The following is a 27,665-nucleotide window of genomic DNA, read 5'->3' as shown; positions in this document are numbered from 1 at the left end:
ATATCATCCCATTTTACAGATCAGGTGATTGAGGCAGAAAGGTTAAGACATTTCTAAGGCCACAGAGAGCTACAGTCAGAGACAGGATTAGAATTCAGAAACTCTTAGCGCCGAGTACTGTGCTGAAGACCACAATCTTCCTCTCTATCAAAGCCTAGATGAACTTTAGAGCAGTAATGTAGTCAATGGATCACATGCTGACTTTCTTACAGTGCGAGATCACCTGATGTCATGACAATCTATTATGTCACAACATAGTCAGGCTTTTGACACAGTCCCACATGACATTCTCATAAGCAAACTATGGAAATGTGGTCTAAATGAAATTACTATATGATGGGTGCACAACTGGTTTGAAAAGCCCTATTCAGGGTAGTTATCAATGGTCTGCTGTCAAACTGGGAGGGCATAGTAATTGGTTCCTGCAGGAGTCAGTCCTGAGTCTAATACTAGGCAACATTTTACCTACTGATTTGGATAACAGAGTGGAGAATACGTTTATAAAATTTATGGATGACACCAAATTGAGAGGGGTTGCAAGCTCCTCGGAAGACAGCACTGGGATTCAAAGTGACCTTGACAAGTTGGAGAATTGGTCTGAAATCAATAGGATGAAATTCAATAAAGCCAAATGCAAAGTATTTCACTTAGGAAGGAAATATTACATGCACCACTACAAAACGGGGAATAACTAGCTAGGTGGTAGTACTGATGAAAAGGATGTCATGGTTATAGAGAATCAAAAATTGAATGAGAGCAAATAATTTGATATCATTGTGAGAAAGACAAATACCATTCCGGGGTGCATTAACAGGAGTGTCATATGTAAGACATGTAATTATTCTGCTATACTAGGCACTGGTGAGGCCTGAGCTGGTGTGTCCCCAGTTTTAGGTACCAGACTTTCAGAAAGATGGAGATAAATTGGAGAGAGCTCAGAATGGAGCAAAAAAAAAAAAAAAAAAAAAAAGATAAAGATTAAAAAAGGAAGATAGAAAGAAAAAGAAAGATATTAGGAAAAACATTCTAACTATAAGGATAATTAAATTCTGGAATAGGATTCCAAGGGCAGTTGTGGAATCCCCACCATTGGAGGATTTTAAGAAGAGGTTGGAGAAAACATCAGACAGGGATGGTCTAGATACACTCGGTAATGCCTCAGGGTAAGGGGCTGGACTAGATGACCTCTCAAGGTCCATTCCATCCCTACAATTCTATGTTTTGTGATATATGTGGAGGTAAGTGCTGAGACAACACATCTGATGTCAACAAACTAGAGACCTGACTTCTATGTACACTAATACCCCATTACACTGCCAGAGCAGAGTCAAGGGGCCTTAGTGTAAATGAGAACCAGATCCTTTATATTTATCAGATGAGTGCTCCCTAATTTATCATACCAAGCACCAAAGGGAACACACGTTTCCTGTGCTCCCCCATATACCTGATAAGTTCTATGGAAGTGCCCCCATACCCTTTTATAGTTATTTTCTTTTACACCAGTGGAGCTGAAGTAGTTTTAATATGCAAGTGCTTGTTTTGAAAGTTATGGTCTTCGTGAAAAGTTTAGTGCCTTCTAGCCATTGTTTAGTATCAACAGCAGCATATGACCTTTGTGTTCTCTGGACTGGAAAATACACTCGAACAATTTGAATGAAGTGAAGAACAACGATTACTCACGATAGGCCAGTGGGTATTACCAACAAGGGAATAATGAGGGTGGAGGCAGAAAGACATTAAAAATGCTTCAGGCTACTGCTGTCAAACTTTAGGAATTTAAGAAGTTTGAATATAAAAGCATGGTAGGTCTTTTTCCAAGAAATCTTCCCGCACATTCCAAGTCACAGTATTAATGAATCCTACCATGTGATTGCTATAACTTATGCATGTAGCAATCTATGAACACTAGCATTAAAACTGCTATAGGGGTGTATATGTTCACGTCTAATGAGAGCCCTGGCCCACATGGTGTTAGCATTTTCTGAAAAACTAAGCCAAGAATACAGACAGCTGTCACTGTGGAGTTCTGAACTGTACAAACCCAATTCTCTGCAAGGGTGCTAAGATTTACCTGAACCAACCTTCCCATAACAACTTTCCATTGCCAAACAACATTGAACACAGAAGATGATGGCAGACAGTGCACAGCTAAGAACTTATGTTCTTTACCATCTAAATTATGTTATTGCTTTAAAACACACGGACAGCTATGAGGGCCTTGATACTGAACATTCTCAGCAAGTTAGAATAAATTCAGAGAGCAAACACAAAAATGATTAAGGGACTGGAGAGATTAATTTGCTGGAAAAGACTGAATTAAAGATGACAGTGGACGCAATAACTGTCAAGAAATATGTAGACCCCAAGGAGACAGAGGATTTTTTTAAGGTGTTTTTTCTGTGACTTCAATGGGAGTTGGACTGGGCCCTCAGAAGAAAATAAATGACATTAAATTAGAAAACGGAAGGTTTAGACTGCCTAACAAGGAAGGCGTTCTAACAGAAAGATCTATTAGACTGTTTCATGGTTAGAGCAGTCAGAGACGGACTTCAGGGTTCTATTCCTGGATCTGCCATTGAAACACTACATGCTTTGGGGCAGATCATGTCATCTCAGTTTGTATGTCTGTAAATTGAAATACTGCTACTAATCTCCTGTGTAGGGGGGTTGGGTAGCTTGGTACTATGTAAAGGTGCAAAGTATTTATTCCAAGGGAAGTGCCAATAGCCCTATTGCATGAAATATTTGTAGTTAGACTGAAAACACACTTAAAAATTCACTGTATGGAATAATCCTGCACTAGTGTCCTACGACAAAGACTAGCTAAAGACATAGACTGTTTAACTTCTAGGAGCCTGACACATCTATACTTTTTGTGACTGCTGTTTGGTTTTAAAGACCTTTTGATGTGAAAAGATTAGTATGTGAGAGAAAGTAAGTTAAAAGGCTAATGACAGACTATTTCATTGAGAGCACAGGTACTTTCATGCACTCCCAAGTTAGTAGTAACAATACAGGAAGTAGAGCTTTCACTTACCAGTAGATTCTCTGGTTTGATATCCCTGTGAACAATGTTCAAGCTATGGAGGTATTTGATGGCACTGGCCAGATTGTACAGCATCCCACTGGCATCTCGCTCTGTGTATTTGTTAGTGGAGGTAATGGCATCAAAAAGGTCTCCTCCCTGGAACAGAATAATCATGGCACATTAACAACTTCCCGTTGTACACAGACAGCACTGCTTAATAATCTTTCTGGAAAATGAATAGCAGCAGTGTGCCACTTTGTGAGGGCCCCACAGAGGTCCTTCCTATCTACAAAGGGCTTGTGTTGTGGTATCATTCCTCCCAGGTACAGAAGGCTGGGCATGCCTCCCATTCAGAGCTGGTCAACACTGCTCAGTGTGTCAGCTAACGGAGCTGAAAGTTGTGGATTGAGGAAAATATTAAGCAACCCATTCCTCTCCTGTAGCCAAGCATGCTGCTTCTGTGACATTTCCAGCACTGCCAACCTGTTTCCTTAGCACCTACATTGCAAACCTGCTGCATACCAGCATATTCAGCTGTCACTGTGCTGGGTACCAATCCTTGCTGCCATTTATTATAATTACAAATAGCCTACATTCAAAACCATATCCACAATCTCAGTTAAATCTAAAATGATATGGATATTTAGAATTAAAGATGAAATTATTTCCCATAATGCATTTATCTACCCAGCTTATATACAATGCATTAAAGGGATTGTTTCCACCTCTCAGAAATCTTTGAAAACATTAACTTGAGAGACCTCACTCCCTTTTAGAACGTGTCAAGTATTCTAGGTTTTCTACTTCCTGATGTTAATACTGGGGTCCCCCAGCAGAAGATATGATACACTATTATGCTCAAAGGCATCTGATGAGTTAACATTATTGTCTTACTTCACTGGAGACAATCTATGTCACTTCCCAGTTATCACTAAAAGTATTTAACTCTGTTGCAATCGCCTATGCCTCTCTCTGTGTTCCTTCCTACACCATAATATTACATGGTACCAGAGCTGGCTGGATGCCACCTCCAGGGAGGGGAAAACAAAAGGAAAGGAATGAAGAAAGGAAGAGAAAGTAAGTGAAACTCCTCTGAAGTGAGGAGAGGGTTTATTTTCTCCATTCTCAAGCTCTCGGGCAGCCACTAAATCAGACTGTATTACCAGCAGTGAGCTAAAAGAGAGAAAAAATATTGAAGTGATTGAGAATGGCCAAGAGGGCAAGAGAAACCCCAGTTCAATGAAGAGTGTCAGGTAGGGTGAGAAAAATAAAAGGTTGCTTTGCAGAAGAACTGGACCACAGGCCAAAAGCAGAGCAGCTCCATTAAGGAAGCCTAGATCCCAGAGAAACAGAAAAGGTGAGGACAGAGTCCATAAAAACAGTGAGAAAAATCAAGCTGTCTAGCAGGGACAGCAACAACAGAAAGAAGAAAAAAATTAATAAAAGCAGATTGTTCTTAAAGGAACAGAAGTTATTTCCCAAGGCAATGGAGAAAATATTTCCCATAATGCCAGCATTGCCAACTCTCATGATTTTATCCTACGTTTCATTTTATTAGGTATTTTTTCCTTAAGCACCAGGGCCTGAATCATGCAAATCTCAGTTTTCATGGGGAAAATAAAAAAATAAAGAAGTCAGTTTCTGGCCTTTGTGGCTACACAGAAAATCTAGAAAACATGTCTGCTAGAGACTCAAAAAGTAGAAGAAAAATAAAGAGAAACAAAATATTTGAAAATAAAAAAATAAAATCCCTCATGATTGTTTAGCCAATCTGAAGGTTGTTGTAATCCAACTCAACATTCTTGTACTATTGTGTTTTGACACTAGTATAATTCCTACAGAAAGCATTGATTTCACTGATTATAATCAGTGTAGCCAAAATGCATAAACTGTGTTGAGCAGTTTCATGTTGCATCAGGACTTGTCAATTATGCCAATACATACCAAGTACATCTCTTTTATATACAATATGGGGGAAGAGGCATAGGACATATTGGACTTAGGTCAAGATAAAAAGAATGGTATATGAACATTGAAAAATCTATGTGACACATATTTTATTAGGAAATCTGAGTAACTACCACAGAGCAAGAAAGGGAAACAGAAGGATGCAAACTGTAATAAAATGAGGTTCAACAAAAAGCTCACAAAGAAACAAAAGCAGAAAACTTGAGCAATTCTGAAAAAAGAGCTTGGAGACAGATGGGTATAGGATGTCCCCTCATTTCTTGAAAATGAACCTGACATACGAAAGTGAAGGCTGCAAAAAATCTAAGAAGGGTACACTGTCCAGCCTGTGAAGACCTCCAAAGTAGGGGTAGATGTTGCACAAAAGAAAAGAAAAGAACAAGAGAAAGAGGTGAGACTGACAATGAACATGGCTGTACAGCTAGTGTCTGATTGTGGGCAAGATGAAGACAAAGTTTCAGCATCTTTGCCACCAGTCTAGTAAAAAGCATCTTGCTGAAAATTATATTGGCTCAACAGAGGATTCAGTAGCACAATTAAGAAATCTGCAAGCTGCAAAGATAAGAGGACTTGTGGTAAATGAAAACAAAGTTTCAATGCAAATTAAAGTTGTCCAGCACAGATTTATTCCCACTGTGGGTTTTAAAAGTCCACCTCACTAGAATGTATGAAGACAGTCATTGACAAAACTGGACTATACAGACCTTCTTCTACACTATCTGATGACACTGATCATGACTCTTTGAATCAACCACTCAGAGGAATCGTGAACTAGAGAACTTGGAAAACCAGGGGAAAAAATTCAAACAGAATAAAGCAGAAGATGGAGGAGAAAGGGGACAAGATTAAGATCAAAAGAGAAGATTAAGGGAAAGGACTGGTCTCGTAAACATTTTAGAAGAGATATTAAACCTCAGGTGTCACGACTTAGGCAAATCTCTAACTATTAGAGATCAGAATGAGACTTAGTGTAGAGGGAAAATTATCTCACATCTACTTATTGTGGGGTTCTTATACCTTTTTGTGAAGCATCTGGAGCTAGCAATGGTCAGACATGAGATGGATGAGATGAACCTCTGGTCTGATCCAGCATGGCAATCCCTATGTCTTTATATTCCTATGTTCTTAAAGCTCAGATGTAACATCAGTTACATCAGTCAAGGATCTGGCCCAAAGAGGCGAAAAAAGGTAAAGCCTCAGATGTAAAGGGAAGAAAAGAAAGATGAATCTAAAGCCAAAAAGAAAAAAGGAAATACCAAACCTAAAGTTAAAGAGAAGAAAAAGAAAGAAAAGAATAGAAGGAAGCCTAAACTCAAGAAAGGAAAAGAAAAAGGAAGCAAACACAGTACATTAATAGAGAGACAGCTAATAAAGCAGAATAATTTTGTTGGCAGTCAGGCAGTCTACCTTGTCCTCCAGTTAAAAAAAAGTGTATAATTAGACTACACTGAGTTTTATTATATTGATAAGTGTTTCTAGAGGAGAAAGAGATGCTGGAAGGCACTTAAAGCATTAATATGGTTGACAAATATTTTTTCTAAGTTGTCTCTGAAGCACTAGCATTTTATAACTTGCCAAGCTCTGCCTAGCTTATTCATTCATCAGGCCAACCTATCCATTACTTAGGCACATTGGGTGTGTGTGGGGGGGACACGTAAGGATGCGATTTCAACCCAACTCTTGATTCTCTGATTTTTCTGGAATTAAGTCAGACTAGCAACATCAGAATGTAGTTTTGATCATCTGCACATAAGGCAGTAAGTTTGTAAGTACAGTAATTTTGTTTTGTTGTGTAGAAAGGCAAAGTGCCAGCGACCAGGTCCTGCAGTCATTTTACAAGCACTGCTTGCAATATGTTTATATTTATATTTATGAAGTGCTTTTTCTTACACTTAGAGCGCTTTAAAAAAGCAGGGAACAATATGCCTACCATGAAATGAAATGAAAGCAGTATTTACAACAGCCACTTTTGTCAAACATGTTACTGTCAATTAATGCAGGGTGATATTAACTGCAACTGTGCTCTACAACAAGCCTTTTCTTCTTGAATTTCTTTCTTGTGTGTGAATTTGATTTAAACTCAGGTTTTCAAAAGTCAGTCAGTAACAGATGGTTAATCAATTCCAACAGCACATGCTGTGCAAGAGAAACAGTCAGCAATTGTTGAATTAACAATTAATATCTTTCCAGAAATACCTTCCTTGGTGCCTACAGAGCACAGTATAACAAGTTTTTTCAATTAAATATTAACAAGTAGAATAGATATTCAAAGAATACTAACATCTGATTGGGTCCGGTCTCCCTTTATTCCCCCTCATCATATAAAGGTAAAGAACCCATTAATTTCATGTGCTCATGGAAATTCAGATTAATTTATGTCTATGAAAAATCTCCTAAAAGCATGAATATTATCATAACCAAGAAAAAACAAACCATCAGATTAAACTTCATGGTATCTGCAGAAATTCTTAAGTAAAAAAGAGAGAGAAAGAACATGCAAGCATGTGTGGGTATGTTGAAGAGGAAGAGAGCAGGAGAAGTAGTAGAAGACTGATTTTCCCATTAAGTCATTAGAATAGCTTTTCTCTTTATAATCCTATTTTGAGACATTCCCTTTTGTGAGTGCTGGCAGTGTCCTCTTCTCTTGTTTAGCTGAATGAGAACTGGATTATAACTTAAACCCAAACAAAAACCCTATTGCATGTCAAATTTTCAAACCTGGGTGGCTAAGTAAGTTGCTCCTGCAAAACCTGCCTGTTTTTTAAGTGATTGCTTACCCCTAAGGTCCTGGACACTGCAGTCAAGGCACAACTCACACTGGCTAGACGACCTTCTGGAGGGGAGGGGTAAGATGGAAGGTCTGTCATGGGAAACTGAGTGGAGGTGAGTAGTCACTTGGACCTAAAATGGCCCAGAGTTTGGAATTCGAGCAGACCTATCAGATAGTACCTCTCTGATTGTTTTACTATACAGCTGCCTAGGTCTCTCTCATTGGACCCCAGAAGCCCAGTCACCTGATGGGGGACCAAAGAATGGCTATAAAACCAGAAAGATGGCAGAGGAGGGGAACTAAGAGGTGACAGGGTTTACTATGCTTCCAGAAATTAGGTGAGTGGATGGGCACAACTTGGGCAGTGGTTGAAGGGTCATGTTTCTGTTTGTGGATGAATCATTGAGAGGCAATTCAACTTCCCATCTGTTACACGTTTGTGGTATAATGCATAAGCCAGTCTTTGCAAGCAGGAGAAGCAGGGCCCTACTTAACGCATGAAGATGAGAGGAGAGCATGGTCTTCTAGTTCTGGTGTGGAAGGCAGTGGTATTGTTTCCATAGGGTAGAACTTTTAAGAGCTTAAAGGCCAGTTTTGCACACCAGGGTGAAGGTTTTACATTCAACAGGTGTGTGTACAAGTACTGCTGGCACAAATTAAACATCTATGTTTTAAATGGTTAGGACCCAATTTTCAATCAGTGGACTTCAAATCATGGTCTGCAAGGCCACCAAAACAAAGAATATTGCTGGAATGATGGCAGGAATGAGATATTGAGAATGGAAGTGGTTAATGAGAGTTGGTCTCTCTTACAAAGTATTCTGCAGAATTAAATAATTGGAGAACCATTGTTTTTATAAGTGAACTTGAAGTGCAGGTATATTCTGTAAAATCACTGTGGAAAATAACATTTTCTTACTCAAGACCTCTGTGCCCTGCATTTCTTCAGAATTCTCTGATTTTACTGACAAATACATTTTAATTCTCTTTCACTCACAGCGAGCTGGGCTGTATTCTGACATGTGTATCATTAACAGAATTGTTACTAAATTCTGATTGCAGACCCCTTAGTGTGAAAGATACATGGGCCAGAAAGAACCTGGCTTGACTTGTATAATCCAGGCTGAGTGTGCAGTTCTGGCAATTAGGGGAAGAAAATCTGCTCTTGTAAAGTGAACACATTCAATTGGGAAGTCACTACAAGGCAATAAATTCAGATCCAACTACACAATGCTGTTTTCACCAAGTTACTTTTCAGGATAGAACCACACTTTAAACAGCAATGGGTTTTTTCAGTCTCAATTTCAATTAAACTAAAAGAGAAGATTTAATGAAGGGACACTAAACTCAATGGACACAGATGACACAGGTAATGTATTTTAAATGTAAGGCCACATTACTTTGTTTCATCAAAATACAGTATAATGATGTTTAAACAAATGCTCTGATTGGGTGTTTTTGTTTTGCCTGTTGGTGTAATCTGGGGCCAAATTATTTTTGAAACATGTGAACAAGATAATGGGCCCCAAAAATACTGTCCACTGAGCATTTGCTGGCGTGGTCTACAAAAAACTATCAAGTCACATAGAGCTGGAAATGAGCAGAGCTAGCAGCTAAATTGTCTTAAAATGAGCTAAAAATTCAGTTGTTTTCTTATATCAGTTTGTCATGTAAGACAGTGCTGCAGTTACCACAGGAACGTTATGTGATGCTATATGTGAGGAGACGTGGGCAAAGTGATCACAAATGGAAGGCGAGGTGTCCACAAAACACACACTATCAGGATGTGGTCCACAATATGAACATGCTTGAGAGTCCCCAAACAGCAAGTATATAGAACACCCATCTATTGTCATATGTTATTGTAAGTCTTTAAGATAAAAGCAACAGGCATTTTAGTGAGTTTTATCATGTACTATGGTTAAAGTTGCTTGAGTAAAATGCCTGAAGATGCTGATACAATCTTGAATCAGGTTCACGTATGTGGGTGATCTCCTCCAAAATACGCACCTTTACAAGCTCCATGACAAGGTACAACTCAGTTGGCATGTCCATCTCCTCAATCAGAAGAACAATATTGGGATGTTTGACCCTTCTTAAAATAGATACCTCATTCTGGATCATGTGCTCCTGCCACAGAACAAAAATCTTAAATGAATACAGATTGGTGGAAAAACTCTACCCTTTCCATCCACCCATGAGCGAAAGTTCAGAGGCTCTTGGAACTTTCAAATCTTCCAAAGAATCCATGAAAATCACAAACATTGTTCTAGAAATGTAGATGTAGAATGTGGGTAGAAAATGTCTGGCAACAGCATCATTGTGGTGATTGAGTCAAGGTCAGAGAAGAGAACACAGAAAATGAAATATGGGAAGAGAAAAGTCAGTCAATCACTGAAGTGTCTTAGAAAATTTTCTAATACAAAAAGTATTTTGAGCAGTTATAAATATGGTTCTATATTCCTAGAAAGCATTAGATAAAGAATTATAAAAACCAGCAGCAATTCAGTTAGTATAATATTTACTATATATATATTTATTACTTCTATTTTACTGTTTTTAAAGCATTTAGCACTCTAGCAGCTACATGTTTTAATGACAGTAGTTAAAAGCAAACACACACACATTTAGCCAAATGCTGAAGTAAATGCATCTTGCATTGTATTCTGCAGACTGCTAGACTTGTGCTCTGATGGCCTGTCAAGGGCAGAAAATTCCAAAGGCAAATGCCCTCAACTGCAAAAATTCTGCCATTGGCCTGGAAGAATTCGAACACCAAGAACTTCCCAAACTGATCTTAGCTGCCAAAACAAGATGTCATCTCACAGAAAAATGTTTTGTTGGAAACACTTATAGTCCTTATCTGAGCTCTCATACTTACTTTTCCTCTACATTTACTTTTTTTTATGATTTTCAGAGCATATTCTCGACCAGTTGACCTGAGAAAAGATGAAAGAAAAAATTAACATTTAATTGCAATGAAAATTTCCCAATGGATTTTGCATTTGCCATTCAAGCACAGTACCCATAACTGCTGAGATGAAAAAGGATATCATCTGAATATTTTTGTTAAGGATGTGATAAGTACATGGTAGTCCTGCTGAGTTTAAGGTCAGTGATTTTAACAGGACAAAATCTGGAACAATAATGGCTGTGGGGATACAAATGTTAACATTTCTTTGTGATGATGATAGCGATAGACCAAATGAATTATTGTACCAAGAACACATACCTGAGAGGTAAAGGAGCCTCTCTACTCCTACTCAGGATTCACATTTATGCATTCCAGGATCGAATTAGCTTTTTTGGCCACAGCATCGCACTGGGAGTTCACATTCAGCAAATTATACCCCAACTTCCAAATTTTGTAAATTTTGTTTATAAAAAAGAAAAATGTGACAAATATGTTATCATATTCAGATTCTAAAGCCAGCAGGGCCCCAGAGAACGATATAAATTAGGATACAAATTAAGAGTTGCCAAAGAAGCTATTCTGAATGATCATCTCTTCAAAACTACAGCATTGCTGTTAAAGCCTAAATTTAAAAAGGCAACAAAGCACCCTGACATCTATGCTTTCCCCACTAGAGGGCTTCAAGCTACAGCTCTGAGAAATTGGCCATTCTTCACCCTGAGGTGGCCTTCATGTGGATGCATTTATTCTGAGTAGACACATCCAAACCTGAGAAGGGACAGATAGTTACAGTGTCAATGTCTATCTTTTATGGGAGGGATCATCATAAACTCAGGCATCATAAACTCAGGTGCATGCGGCTAAAACTTGGCAAAATATATTCCTCTTGAAAGCTAGTGAACCAGACTCTTTAGTTGTTCCAGGAAAGCTTCCTTTCTGCCACAAAAAAGAATATTAATGGCTTTTGTTCTCTGTGTAAGATGATATGTGCTCCAAAACACTGGAAATATTAACTAGCATGGAAATTAAGATATTTCCCAAATCTCGTATGTTAGAAATGAATGTGTCTGCCAGACAAATTGCATGCCTGATACAACAAATATGTAACAAGCAGACTACAACTCTGGCTACTCTTTGATTTGGGGGATCATATATTTTTAAAAAGAAAATAAAAGTTAGCATCATGTAAATTAATATCCTATTTATTCTTTCCTCTAAAAAGATGTGTAACCACAGACTATTGGCAACACTGATTTGCTCTGTGTCTTACAGACTTATTAAATAAACATTCAGACCAGACCAGAAAGAGACAATCAGATGGTAAGTGACGATATACCTACCGCTTAAATGAATAAAAAGTTACAGTGCAAAGCAGAAAATTCAAATTACTGCAATATAAAAGTTTACAACTATGTACTAGTCACAGACTATATTGTTAGACCTTTTGTTAATCAAATTTTCCTAGACCAAATAAGGGGCTGCATTCCTTCCACAAACTAAGCTTTCACAAAATCCAATGGGCATTTGGGTGTGCAAGGAATGCAGGATCATGGTCATGATTTTTTTATGGACACACACACGCGTGCGCGCCCCTACCTGTGCACCCACATGTATGTGGAGGAGATATGCATGCAATAAATTAGAGACATGTAATAAATACTGCAGACAGAGGAATTGGTTACCATCTCTAGACACATTGGTAGACCATCAGCTGTCAGAATAGCTTTCTTCTTTCTTTATGCTACATGGTTCCCATGAGCCTCAAGCTGGGATTTACTCCCGTAGCCAAGGCCCAGGAAGGGTAAGATTATGTCTTAGTATAGGGACAGGTTTTTTTAATAGATCAAAAAGTCATAACTTTGAGGTCCAAGTCTGTTCTAGACACAGGAATTTTATGCCAGTGGGATGAGGAAATTTCCTCACCTCCCTAAAGTTGCCCAGCATTCACTCCTGGCCCTGCAGGGCCTGAGATAACTTTATAGCTATGCTTTTTTTATGCCTGGAAATGCTATTTTAGGTCTTTGTGGAGGTGTTTTACATTTATTAGTTCAATGTTTCTGTTTCTCTGAACTCACGCTCATGGTAACCAAGCCAGCTTTACAGGTGGAGGGATATAAGGACATTTGTAATTTAACTACATTCATGGTTTAACTCTCAAACACGTTCCTTAAATAGTTTCTCTTTAACACAAACAACATATGCAGGAAGGTGTGCACTCTTTTGGGATGATCTGCATAACCAGACCACAAAATCACATATTCCCTAGATAGTCACTTACAGAGTATTCCATACAGACAGTGCCACATATTACTAATGATAACTGGGAAGTGGTAGCGCTATTTCTGTGTGTAGTGAGACCAACAGTTAGTTCTGTCATTTCTTTGCAATACATTTCCTCTCAACTTCAGAAACACCCGAAAAGCCCAAAATTGCTTGAGTATACATTTTTAACTGCAGGCAGGGAAGACTCTCTGAATCTCACAGTATTATTCTGCTGCACAATCCACAAGTTTCTCTGATCTACTATTTCTTTCATTTTAGATTTGCCCTTTTCTTCTTTCGCACTCTAGCCTTAGGCTTTTTTCTCCTCCCCTTTTCTTTGTGCCCTCTTTAATTTAGCTTTTCTCCTTTTCCTTGGGTTTCTGCATTTTCTAGCTCAGGGTTCCTATGAAGGGCCACTTTCAACTCTGGAGTTTGATCTGAAAGATCTTTTGCACCAACATCATAACCTCTCTCAAAGGTCTGTAAAGGTGTCATAATAATCTTGGCCATGTACCATGTGAACCCTGAGTCTGTACAGAGAAAGCTTATTCTTTCAGACTTCCACAATAGCTGTTAGTATGGTATACGGAGACAATTCAATCTGAATCCCAGGCTGGGATAAATTTCTTTCCAGGGAGACTCTAGTTTGCATCCAGCCTATTCTTGATCTAGTCTTTGTGGCTGGCTTCAAAATTCTTACTTGCCGAAATGTTAAATTTGCTTCTGAAACCACTGCGGAATCTTCTGTAAATTGCTCCTCATTAGGATATAGTGGCACTGGATGTGGAACCTCATTCCCAGAACTCCCATGATCAGATACTGGCAGCTCTGTTGTTTATTGTGGATATCTCTTTCTTTGGCTTTTTTTTTTTTTTGCCATTCTCTGCATTGCCATCATCAAAAATCAGAAGCTTCATAATAATTTCTGTTGTGGAAATCTCCTCCTCCCTCTGTTTTTTTACACCACACTCTCTTGGTTCTCAGCAATGCCTCTCTCTCTCACACCTCTTAGTGGGGCTGTGGCAGCAGAGCCTACTTCAGGGTTTAGGAGTGAGGAACTCAACCCCCCCCCTCTTGTTGCACACGAGTTGCAGTCAGTCTCTCATCCTTTATTCCTTTCCCTTTGTCCTCTGGAGTTGGGTCCAGCCGCCTCTGACACCACATTGTAGTAAAAAGCAAGTAGGAAGAGCACAGAGACACATGTTTTATTAAGAATAACCTGGAAGTGATGCTGACAGTCAGCACTACTTCATGGCATAGTGAGATCTACAGTTAGTTTTGAGTGCCTTACAGTGCCACACACACAAATTTTACATTCCAATTTTTCCTGTATTTGCACAGAATGCTCTCAGAAAAAAGATGAACACATATGCTAGAGCTTTGAATCCTTATCAGGTCTGTTCTAACCAGTCAAAAAGGAAAGCTGGAAGAGTAAATGGCAAGAAAATAGTGTCCGATATCTTATTTTAGAACACTAGGAACTGAGAGATCTGGTAGAACTGTGCTGAGCATATGGGGGGGGGGGGGGGGGATTGTATTAAAAAAAACTCCAAACACGAAAGTTATAAATTGTCCCTTGGAACTGCTTCTTTTTTCACAGCACAGGTTATTAAACAAGTTTTTCCATTTTTTACATCTGGCACTGATATATTACCTTATTCCACAAGTCACACAGTCTGCAAATAAAGATATGATCTAGGAAAAGTATTATGTTAATGATTGCTTTTACAGTAATAAGCAAATAATCCTTCTCACCTTTCTATACACTCCTTTACAATAGCAAAATTTCCATCTCCTATAGTCCTTCCAACTTTATATCTTTCTGCTATTGATGCTGGAACCTGGAAGCCTTCTTCCAACACTTCTGAAAAAATCATTAGTGCATTTTTATTGGTAGAGAAGGAAATGCAGATGTTGCACATAACATGCGCTTTAGGTCCAATGGAAACCATTCAGAATCAGTATCTCATTTAGTGTATAGCAAAACCATGCTGCTGACATTGTATATACTCAATAGGTTTCACACAGATCAAATGGTGAAAAATAAAACCTATGAGCTGTAGACTCAGACATTCAAGGTTTACACAACTTACAGTCCCTACTGCAACATATTCACAGTGTAAAACTGAAATTGTATTTTTTAAATATGAAAGGGCCTTTGTGGTCTGCACAAGCGTAGTTGAGCCCTTTGATAAGGGTTAGAACTGCTTGACATAGTATGATTAAATATATGTACCAAAAATCTAACACTCAAGCCCTTATTTTATTACATCCTGTAAAATGAGACATCCATAAAATTCCTCATGTGTTAAGTGCTATTTTCCCCTCAAAATATTAAATATTTAGTTTTTAAACAAATGTTCTCAATTATATCACCTTCACATGCAACCTGGGCACCAGATGTTAGGTAAAATTGTGTTACACTCGGTGTCTACACACTGAAAAGGTTTGTAGTTTCTGTTACTTTAGTGCCTATTAATGCACCTTTATTCTTGAAATACATTTGAAATAGCAGTTTACGGATGCCTACTAATGCTTCCAAAAGCTAGGATTATGCACTTCAATCTAAACCAAATCACCTTTGGACCACATAAATATACTGGGTATATATTAATATCTAAAAAGCCTTTTAAAACAGTGACTCTTAAATTTACACTCTTTAAGGCCGTAAATATAATTACATTTCAGACAACAGAATATGAAGTGTGAGAGACTATATGGCAAAAAAAAAACCCATGTTTTCCAATGCGGTGTTAAGATTGAAATGTTGTGACTTTTGTGTTTTTTGCCTTAAATTACAAATGGCACCGGCATGTGTGTGTGTGTGCATGTGTGTGCGTTTGAATGATAAGCATCAGAGTCCAGGCTACCCTGAGTTACATATCTTAATCATTGGCATGCAGCGAGGATATTCATCTCACTGGGGTTGTCATTTTTCTGCTAAAGCCCAGTGTGATTCCTTATGCTTCCTAAAAATGTAATTACGTATGCATGGAACACTCCAGTGTACGGCGCTATTCAGATTAATTTATTTCAGGCATACTATAGTCATTTTGGTAAAGATCCTGCCCATATTCTATGCTTTTTATCACAGAAAGGCTGGACAGAGTATTTGAGATACTGTCTGTCCAAAGTAATTTTATAGATTAAAGGGATATCAAACATGAGTTATTATTTTAAATACAATTGTCCTCTAATGGTTGCTTTAATTTTCTAATCAAACGTCAAATTAATTTACATCATATCAAAAACCTCATCTTATGCCAACTTGAACTCATGTCAGCATACAACATACCGATCTGTGTCTGAACTGTTTTGTCTATGCTAGATTCTAAACTCTTTGAAACATGGAACTGGTCTCCTTATAGGCTGTGAAATGTTAAACATATTGCTGTTATATATGAAATGAAAGGAAGGAAATATGTGACATCCCCAGCAGGAATGATGGCCTTGCAGAATTTTCACGTGTCAGGGGAGTTCAGTTTCATATGGGCAACTGCAGATTAAAGGTTCCGACCATCTCCTCTCAAATGGGTAGGTAACTAGACCTTTGCTGTGCTAGTCCCAAGAGTTTGGAACTTTTGTCAAAATTAATCTCTCTCATTCCATCACCTCATCCTTTAAAAAAAACCTTAAAATAAGAACTATTCTACAAGTTACTCTATTTTAGTTGCCCTTGCATTTATTACCTTTCCCGCTAACTCTACACCATTTTATCACTTTGTGTTCCTTTCATTTTTCAGCTTTTAGAGGTGCTCTTTTTAATTTTTTTCTGAAGATATACATCACAATAAAACAATGAAAAACACAGCCTGTAAAGTACTCAAGTGGGAGTGCTTGTAAGTAAAATGAGTATGTCAGATAACAATTAGTAATAATAATCATCCTCATCCCACCATCTAAAAATTTTATAAAACCAGATTTTTTTTTAAACAGATGGACCATTAAAGTGGCAGCTGGGCCTTCTCTACAATACAGCCAGTTTAATCCCCAATGCTTCTGTGACACTTTGGGTGAAATCCTTATCTTATTGAAGTCAATGGCAAAACTCCCACTGACTTCAAAAGGGCCAGTATTTCATAGATTTTAGGCCCAGAAGAGACCATCAGGATTACTCACTTTGACTTTCTTCACACACAAGTGCTGCAAATAGTTCACAAGCATTTTAAAATCTGGGTGGAGTAGACAAAGCTTTCACATTCCAGAACTGGGTTGGTCTAAACTATTTCTATTTGAAGCCATTTAGCACCAATGAGGAAATTTTTCAACTAGTTCTGCTATTATTGTCCCATATCGTACCTGTGGCCTTTCAAAACCTTCCATAATCCACTGCTTCTGGGAGCTGTTCTGGAATCTGTGGGATCAGTACCATAGAAGACAGTGGAACTGAAATGCTTGAATAATGCTATTCTGGATGCAGGGCAAACATCATACTAGCATAGAATCCATGATTCAACCAGTTCAGTAAACCTAGTAACCCTCTAAAGGTAAAGTCAGTCATCCCTGCAACTCTTCACCCTCTTCAGTATGAATAACAACTCGTTTCTCACATAGCTGCTGAGCTATCATTGTTCTGAAATGTCAACAACTTTCGACCATCAAAACAGTCTCTTTTACCTTCTCCAGGTCCATCATTTTCATCCATGGAACTGCAAACTTTGGTGGATGCTAATGAGGTAGAGGAACCACTGTGCTGGGAGCTCTGGAAATGGAGAAAGACAAATGAAGACAGAAATGATTGTTAAATCCATCTGTATCTCCGCCCATCATTACTGGACAGAGGTCCCAAAGGAGAATTTAGTATTTCCCATGGAAAACATCCATTCAGCCCTTGAAAAGAGGCTATAGGACGTTTATCAAAAGTTAGATTTTTCTGCTCATCTAATTCTTTTTTTTCCCCCTTGTTACTGGAGATTTCCCTACTTCATTTTGTGCAGTTCAGCTTCTATGCACCTTCCACTGAAAGACAAGTTTAGAAAGGTTCTACGTCCACTGCACATTTTTGTGGCTGAAATGTGAGAAGTCACCAGATTGGGGTATTCTCTGTTGGCGGGAAGTTTCCAGTAGTTAGTTGTCTTGACATTTAACCCAGTTAATATCAACACTAAAATGCCAATTATGACTGATATCTATTTTGTTAGAACCAGGTTTGCTCTTTTCTGCAAAAACCCATTTGGCAAAAGCCTCCCCAGAAAGGTCCTAGAACACGCAGGCATATTTTTGTCATATAGGGAGAAAAAACAAAACATTACCACATATATGCTTATTTTCCAGAGACCTCTTATTCTGTGCTGCATCTCTCTTACTAATGATTAAATGATGTCCCAGCCAGAGAGACACCATCTGCAAATCTAGAGCTTAGAATGTGTCTTCAGGATTCTCCCATCCTGAAGTTTTCTTCTTGTTGTAAACTGAAAAAATCTACAAATGTAACAGCAGCACTTTAAACTTAAAGCCACAAACGGGCATGACTTTGTATTTTCATGGGCTAACCTGAGTTAGAAAGCGGTCTTTATTTAATTATGAAAATCATGTGATAATACTATCTTGTGTTTATAAAGCACTTTGCATGCTGAAAGATTCCAAAGTGCTGTACTGTTTGTAGTTTCCCTCCAAGTTACTATCATGTAGAGTGAGACTATACTGTTTGTAATTTACATTGTAATCTCCTAGGGACTGAATCATATCCTTTACTACATTTGGAAGATACTGAAAACAGTCTTGGGAGGTCTGGAAATGTGGAAGTGTTAGTAGTCAGTGAATAAATGCTACAAACTTAAATGTAAAAACAAATTATTTAGAGGAATCATTTCATATACCAGTGAAATAAAAAGTCACTTTATGGTAGAACATAGCAACTGTTTGCGACAGTATATGAAAAACAATGCTATGTCCAGCTGAAACTTCAGTGCAGTACTGAGCTAGACAGGATGCAATTACCAGAGTTAGAATCTGGCCAGAATACTAGAGTTTATTTATATTTGCCTAGTTTTCTTTAAATAATCCTCTAAATTTGCACATCTCATGCCTAAGAGTTTTTATGTCTTTTTTCTTTTCATCATCACAAACTCATTATTTTCATCCATATGACCACTTCCTTTGAACTCTGACCAGGATTAAAATTTCACTCATCAGTTTTTGGACTACATTTGCTGCCTCTTAATGACAGAAGTGTGCACTGACTGGCTTTATACCATTCCCTGAGGCATTACTGCCCTTGCTGCAGGCTTAGGATAAGTGCTAACTACCTATATTTAAAAACTCTGCTAGATATTACAGTGAAAACTTACCTCACAAATATTTGCAAATGACAGTGCAGAGGGATAATAAGTAACAAGCATACAGCATAACTCCATGAATTCTCAGGGCAGGAGAAGATATTCCATGTGTACAGCACAGAATGATAAAAAGTAAAAATTTTGTTTTACAATTCTACTGGGAAGAATATATAGTGAATAGCTTTCACTATTTTTTCTGGTGCTTCTCCTAACTCTCCTACCCAAATTATTATTGATTCTGCCTTTCCACTCTGTTTTCTTAAGAGGACTATCATTTAAATATGTTCAGAACATGATGTATATGCAGTCGTGAAATGCTCCTTAAAAACCCCGAAGTGTTATAGCCCAGGATTATTGAAAGCGTTTGTATTTTGACAAATTACCAAATGGTTACTGCATACAGTTTTTGCATTTTAAATGGTGAGATGAAACTTTACAGCAGATAGTACCTCTAACACTACTGATTATACACCACAGCATCATCTTTAACATTTTGATTATCTCTTCAGACTGCTGACCTACTGCTCTTAGTCCTGGAGTGAAAATGGGAGAGAGATTAAAATTGAGACATTACGTTGTGGACAAATGTTTTCAACCTGTATGTGTAAATTCAGTCTCATTCATACAAGGACACCTGATTTTTCAGAGATGCTGAGCTCCCACTGGGATTTGTAGGTGCTCAGTTCTGAAAATCAGACCAAATCACTTAAACATATTCTTTAACTTTAAATACAAATAGTCCCAATTGATGTGTATGAGGTTAAGCATATGCTTGACTGCTTGGCTAAATAGGGATCATCTTTGGGTGCCTAAATATGGATTTAGGAACCTAAACTCTAGTCAATCAGAGATGAGAATTTTGGTTTCTGTAAAATTTAGCAGAAAATAGCTTTAATATGAGACTATTTTTAAAGTCTCCTTCTCTCTTATAGACATTATATTTCGATCAACACGTGAGAGCAAGAAGACTCAGTATTATACACACATAATTGAAAATTGGGCACCAAAATGATGCATTACAGCTATATATTCTATCATAGGTCTGCACACAAAGCACCCAGTGACAGCAGTGAGAGTTGTGTGCATAAAACAAGTGGGTATGAACTAGAATGTAAAACGAAGGGAGTGTTAATGAATTGTTCTGAAGACTGCCAGACCGCAGAAATCATGCAGGAATGCCCTTTACATCACATTTAAGAAAGCCCTCCAATTTTATTAAACAGATTAAAAAAATATTAATAAAGTTCAGGAATTGTATGTACATGTCTATACTCACAATCCCCACACACAGAAAGTCTCATCTAATATGTAGACGAGCTTACTATGTAAAAGAGTCACAAACAGCTTGACTTTTATTGCGTATTTCAGTTCTCTGGAATTATATAAAGGCATTTATTTATTCATCATTTTTTAAGCTAGAAGGACACCCTGTGTTCACTTGGGCTTTATGTAGCTCATTTTCCTCACCAAGCTGAAAGACCTCTGGGTCCCATTCCCTTCAGGGGCTTGGTGTTTCTTCCAGTTGGTTTGCTAATCCTGATGCAGTTGTTTGTTGTACATACAGTAGCCCTCAAAGCTGTAGATCCCATTAGGGTTATTGCAGAGGAAAAAACCCTTTGCAAGAGCAAGATATTTTCAACTACAGACCTTCATGCAATTAGCTGTTTTAATTTTAAGAGATCTTGAGGCACTTGAAATGTCATCACCTCAAGAGATTTAACAGGGACCAGTTGCACAGGTTGCTGACACCTGGCTGCTTTTATGACACACCTACATAAAAGCAATGGCATAAAAAGATCAGGTCTTTGGTGTAGGTATTTCAGATCCTATTCGGGTTCACAAAACAGATGGTCAACATACCACACTTCTTATTGATGTGAATGGGAAGATTAGTACTATAGAGTTTCAACCATGTCTTACTGAGAGATTTATTCAGCAACTGTTTTGTAAATATTTAAAGGGTATACCTCAACTGCCATTCCTCAAATTCAAGGACAAGAGTATGGTAAAATATTATATAAATCTGAGGATTCTCTTCTTCCTACATATACCTTGATCCAAAACTCATCTTCCATCACAGCAACAGAGGGAACTATTTTTGTGGATTGTTGGTATGAAGCTGTTATGGAAGGAAACCCATAACGAGTATGTCTAAAAAGCAAGTTAATGCATATCAGATTCCCGAATCTTGAAAACGGAACATTGGATTACGTTTTCCAATTTATCGGAATCTTTATTAGCGCATATGGAGTCTACAAAGTCTTTAGACAATAGATTCTTTTGTATTTTGCTAATGTGAAGGAAGCATCTGGATGAAATGTCAATAACAGAAATCCACACAGCTGTAAAGCTGAGTTTGGAACACATGAGGAGTTGTGTTCTTTTAAAAGGGAGTTACTGAAACAGAGTAAAATGAGTACACAAAGTGTAGGCCAGGCACAGTGATAAGGCACATGGTGAGGGAACTCTTTAAATTATTATCGCATATTAGTGACTGTCCCCAAATAATTAACCAGGATTTCACAAACATGGTAAGGGGAAAGCCTAACATTTCTGTGTGTTTTTGAACACAACAGCAATATATGTAAATTCAACAGAGATTCCTAGAAACTAAAGAGGCCAGTTAGGCAAACATGCCAATCTTTTCGTCTATGCAATATTGTGACCCATGTGTGTTTGGTTCAGTTATAAATTACTCAGGTTATTAAATTACTTTAACCCTCCAACATCTCCCTTGGAAACCCATTCCCTAGTCTAATGGTCATCATGTTTAGTGACAAAAAAAGGGCAACAGAACAGTGTAGAAATGAAATTAAGAACTTGATTCTGCTCAGCTAATTCCACTGAAGTTACACTGCCGTAAAACCAATAAGAAAGGAGAATAATGTACACTGGAAATATTTCAAGAGCAGGAAATGTTTTTAAAAGGCTATGCAGAGGGCAAAACATTCGGCAACAAAAAGTAAAATAATACTTTTTGGTACCATTTTTGAAGAAGAAACTCAGTTTTATTTATTACAGCCTAGACAGAAACCAAGGATTAGACAAAATTCTTTTGCCAGCTCTCTATCCAGTGAAAAATGTTGTTTATTTTCTTTTGTTTAATCAGTTACATTGTTTTGGCACACACAGATGAGAAGTAAAAAAAATCTCAAGTAAACGGTATAGGGCTAGTAAAAATTACTTAAAGGAGAAACTTCAAATCCATAATCTTTGTGCTGGAAGACTGGAAGTCAATGGACTTCAAAGTGCAGAAAGAGAGATGATGCAATTGTTCTCTTTTCAAGCTGGGATACACCACTAAACTGACACGCGAGATCTACATTTATTAATAAGCTGTCTTCATCTGGAAAGAAGGGAAGAAATGTGTGCGAGCATGAGTCTTGTCCATAGTCCTACATTCTCCATACTCCATGATTTAAGTGAGATCCTGCTTGAGGAGCTACACATTTTTCACATATGCACTTCAGGATATACATACTGCAGCAAGCAAAGAGATCATCAGTTCAAACACAAGCAATAATCTATATGTTTCATTTAGGGAACTGTTTTGTTCTTTTCTTGACGGCTTAAGGGAGTGAAGGTGAGATGGGAAAGTTTGCAGGAAAATCGTGCTGGTGAAAAGAACTAAAAATGGCAAACCAAAGTATTCTGTTCTATATAGGTTCTTGTATTGCTCTCATTACCATAGAATCGGCGTGCCTAAATATTCTGTTTGCCTACAGGGCAAGTGCAATACTGGAAAGCTACAACAGTTTTCTATTTGGTGTTCAAGCAATAATCTTAAACCTGAGCTGGGTGAACCACTGCTTTGAAGGGTCAGTTGTAATTTAGTCTCCACCTTCACTCATTCTCTGACATCTCCTGAGGAAAGACTGGTGGCTTTTAAAATATATATCAGATTCATGCTGTTGGGAAGTTGGCCCACAACTTTACTATATCCATATTGCATTTAAGGTAAAAGTTACTTATGCAGTAGCAGAGTGAAAGGGTTTTTTTTAGTTACATACACATTATAATATCTTTAATGCAACAGAAGAAACAGAAATTCTAAGGAAGTCATAGATTTGTGTTTCCTATTTCTTCCATTAGATTAGAAATGTTGCACTGTGGTCAGTTTTTTTTATTTTTGATCTCTTCTATTTGTCCAGGCTGAATTTTAAAAGCTCTCCCAATACCTCTGAGCATTTTAGGAAAGGAATTCTAACTCTATGTTATTTTGTGCCTTCTTTTAAATTATTGCGACAGTACGGCTTCATTTTTGTCTTCATTAGGCTACTACTGGTAGCCATCTCCTTATTACGGACAAAAAATGCAAAACGCAAACTTTTTGAAGGGAAAAATGGTTTTGAACCTGGCAGACCAATTTCCCAATGATCAGGACATGGACTGAGCTGGAATTTGTATCAGTCTCACAGACCTGTAGAACAACAGCTCTTGAAAATGAGTTGAAGTGGCAGTAACCAGCAGAAGATGGAATGTCATCTGTTGCTAAGTTCTCCCCCAGAAATAAGCTAGGGAAATATAAACGAAAGAGAGCAAAGGTGTGCTGGGGAAACAAGGTATTTATTTTAAAATACAGCAAGTACAGTTCAACATTCTTTGCAGACACATTTTTCTAATAATTAGGTGACTTAGGAAGAGTGCTGCTAAAGCTCGGTTGACAGCAGAACCTGGTACACTGCTTAGGATACAGCACACTAATTTCTCACTTCATACTTCAAATCTATCCCCTGTCACACACACAAATTCACCCATAAGTAGTTCTAGGCAGGTAAATTTACTGTCTCCAAAGGACCTATTAGAAACAAAATTCTTCCATACAGGACCCTTTACCTTTTCCCTCCTATACAATAGAGCCCAGAATTAAATTTTAAAACAAGCCTCTACTGAAATGCATCCACTAGTTAAGCAATCTATAGGATTATGAATCACATGCTCTTAATCAGATATTGACATAGATGAACAAGCTCACCAATATGTATGGATTGCACATTTTCAAAATAACGTCACTGAACATCAGTCTGGGGTTCGTCCATTATTTATTTACATGACTACATATTTTATGATAATATTAAGTCTAGCAATACTAAAATGTCAACCAGTAGCACATGCCAAATATGAACACAAGTAACACACAGATGATGTAGATAATGGCAGAAAATGGAAGTGATTGCTTGAGTTATGTTTTATTTACAAATAATCAGTAACTTTATTTTGTAAGTTTCACAAGGTCTTGCTGATAAATCACTAGGGGTTGTTTTTTTGGTTGCCTGGAACACATCTGCAAATGAAATATCATTGAGAAGAAAATATCCAAGCACTTTGCTTGAAAATAGCCTATGGTAGCTCTTGTAAAATTTAAACTTACAAGACGAGGCCTAGAGAGAAATGGTGTTTGTTCATCTTATCAACCGAGAGCTTAAATTCAATACGTGTATTCAGGGAGAACCTACAACTGAATTACCTCTACATTTCAACACAATCAGACATACGGATAGTATACAGCTGAATACAGTACTTTTTCATATTTTACTGCTGAAGTGATGAATATAGAATATAATCAAGAAATGCACAAAGATAAACAGGTAATATTAAAAGCCAATACAATATGGATGTGCACACGGTGTGTATACACCACGTTATATAAAAAGCAATAATATTACACACACAACACATTGCTTTATATAAAAAGTGTGATAACACACCCACACCACATACAATGTACCCCACACTCTCATCTCCCACCCACCACACACATGATGCTTAAAATGGGAGCTATGGTCACTCAACAATCTAACACAATCATGTACAGAGGGTAAATAGGCAGAGTAGGCCATTCAACAAATATTACTGAAGGTATAGCTTTGAATATCCCTCGTTCAGAGTGCAGGGATCTGCTGTATCACTGTGAGGCCTGAATACATTTTGAATGCTTAAAACGACACATTTATATATAGTATCTGATCATGTAAAGCTCTCTCTAACTGTGACATAGGTTGTATTTTTATTGAACATGTCTGGTGAGAATCTCTTTTCTTGCCATTGACAAGCAAAAAAAAACCAACATGGAGATTATTAATCTATGCTAGTGCTTGCAATAATAATTGTATATTAAAATAATGTGGCAGTAAACATCCATATTTTTTCAACCAAATGAAGAGGTAAATTCAGCCTCCTTGTTTTATTTATTGTATTTATTTTGGAGGAAATAGTAAATTGGGTACCAGTTAAAGATTATTTTTTTTTTGGAACTGCATATTGAACATTTAGGAGTTGGATGACATCTTCTGCAACAACATACTTTGGTGTATAAGTTCACAGGTGGTGTTAAATTATAAAGTGTAAAAACAAGCAATTTATTTATTTCAAATTTTATAAGCAGACCCAATAATATCTAAGCCACCGCAACTGTAAAGCGCTGTAGAACATAAACAAGACTTTCTTAATCTACTAGCATACATGTTATCACAATGACATATGTCATATTTATAAAAATACCCCATGTACCTGTATACATTTTCAGCCACATATACATAATAAAAAAAGGGTAGAAGGGCTAACAAACAAAAGAAAATAAAATTCACTCTTCCTAAATTGTGTTTATGGTTCTGGCAAAAGCAATTTCCATACGTATGATGCTGTTAGAGTTAACTACAGCTCCTGATTTAATTATACAATAGGACAACCATATGATTTAGACATTAAATGGCGGGAGCAGCAGCTTCATGATGGCAAAAGGTCCAATAAGAATCAAAATATACCATCTTACTTAACATTATTGATCAACCTCCATATATACATAGTTTTATATAAAGAACCAATCGGCATCCACTGAATCAGTGATGTTTTTGCCATTATTAAAAGAGAGCGATCCAGCCCATCATTAGGTCGTACATGAAGCTTTAAAGTTGTATACAGTTCCTTCAGGGGTGTCAGCTATGTAAGTTTATCGTAGTCCATTGAATTTATGGAGGGCGTGAAAATTTGCACAGGTGAAATCTCCCCTTAACATTCAAAAGACCACACATTTTTATCACACATTTATTAAAGAACCCGGCCAGCAAAGCATGGATGTAATGTCCATGGTTCGAAACATTTGGCCCTTTTAATTTTGAACTGTTTGTTGCTTTAAAAAAAAAAGTTGGCAGAAAGCATTAGGAAATATTATGACTAACACAAGGCTCAGGGGAAGCAAGCATTCACCATCTATATATGATTTCAAACGCACAATGGTAAAATGTACTTATAGTAGGAACATGTCATGCAATATAAGGAAGGAACTAACAAAGTTTAACATAATACAGGTTCTAGCTATTTCTGCTATGTAATACAGCGACACAGACAGATGACAAACATAAAAGTTGTACCTATTTGCAAGCAAGCTACATACAGTTACGACATTTTCTGTTCACCAATAAACTGTAACCTTAAAATGGGGGGTCTTGGCAAAGAAACATTTATTTCTGCTCATGTATAATGGAGATTACACCAATAAAAGGGATCTAACATTTATAACAGCATGCTTTTTCAAATTTTAAGGATTCCATTCCTAAAGTAGATGATATACACTGTCCCTTGAATACTCCTTTTAAAAGAATCGTTTGTTTAAGTATTAAATGTTGGGAGAGCATATGCTTGACCACAACCTGGAAAGGAAACTGGCAATGATATCGTGAATGATACCAAAGTCATGTTCCCCTCAATACCAAGCCATGGATTCAGATTCACTAGACAATTCTACACTGTTGTGCAGAATAATAATGCTTAATGGACTGCTCTGCAAGTAGTACTCCATAAGACAGAGGCATGGCATTAAAATTCTGGAATTTCTTTTTCTTTGGAGAGAAAGCAATCCATAGAGCCGTGCATATTTTGTTTCTCTCATTGGCTTTCCTGAATTTTTGGCAACTAGTACCATAACCCACAACCCTGTACCTATTATGGATTTCTACTGGACTAGTTTTTTCACGAGATCAAACAGGCACAGTGCAAATACTTCACAATTGTTTGAGTCTTTAGGGTAAAATGGGGCACCTTTTGATGCTCGCAGAGGCCCTCAATTCTGTTGGAAATCATTTTAAAACCTGACTCTGAAGGCAGGTATGGTGAATCATGTGTCAAAATGGATTAACCAATTGCTTCCCAAGCTGCAGATCAGTGTCTTCTCCGAAATGGGATACTACAACAAGCAGTGAATATAGAGAAGGGTACAGTGTTGTGTTTCTGCTGCCCTTATGTTTTGTTTTCAATATTCTCTGTAACAGAATGGTAATGTAGTAGACTGCAAGCTATAAGCACGGCACACTATTTTCCAGTTGGATTGATTTATTGCAAGCAAATTACAATAAATGTAAAATATTCATTTAAAAGTTGCTATATAGTAGCTAACAATCCTCTGGGTTTTTAAGGCAAATTTCCTGTTTTAAGAGCCTGTCATCTATC

General features: G+C 37.5%; 1 protein-coding gene across 3 annotated transcripts in view; it reads right to left on the bottom strand.

Moving 5' to 3' along the window:
* Positions 1-27,665, bottom strand: part of LOC116822027 (serine/threonine-protein kinase DCLK1) — a 354,967-nt gene that overhangs the window by 33,148 nt on the left and 294,154 nt on the right. For all 3 annotated transcript variants that reach the window (XM_075061628.1, XM_075061629.1, XM_032775582.2), the window contains 5 exons: positions 17,560-17,644; positions 14,698-14,806; positions 10,648-10,705; positions 9,777-9,896; positions 3,038-3,184 (listed from right to left, as the gene is read on the bottom strand). In XM_075061628.1, the coding sequence (XP_074917729.1) occupies positions 3,038-3,184; positions 9,777-9,896; positions 10,648-10,705; positions 14,698-14,806; positions 17,560-17,644 (519 nt within the window). The remainder of the gene's footprint in view (positions 1-3,037; positions 3,185-9,776; positions 9,897-10,647; positions 10,706-14,697; positions 14,807-17,559; positions 17,645-27,665) is intronic.

This window comes from Chelonoidis abingdonii, chromosome 1 (assembly GCF_003597395.2).
Source record: "Chelonoidis abingdonii isolate Lonesome George chromosome 1, CheloAbing_2.0, whole genome shotgun sequence".
NCBI lineage: Eukaryota > Metazoa > Chordata > Testudines > Testudinidae > Chelonoidis > Chelonoidis abingdonii.
Note: the sequence above shows the minus strand (reverse complement) of the source record. Positions and strands in the feature narration are given on the sequence as shown.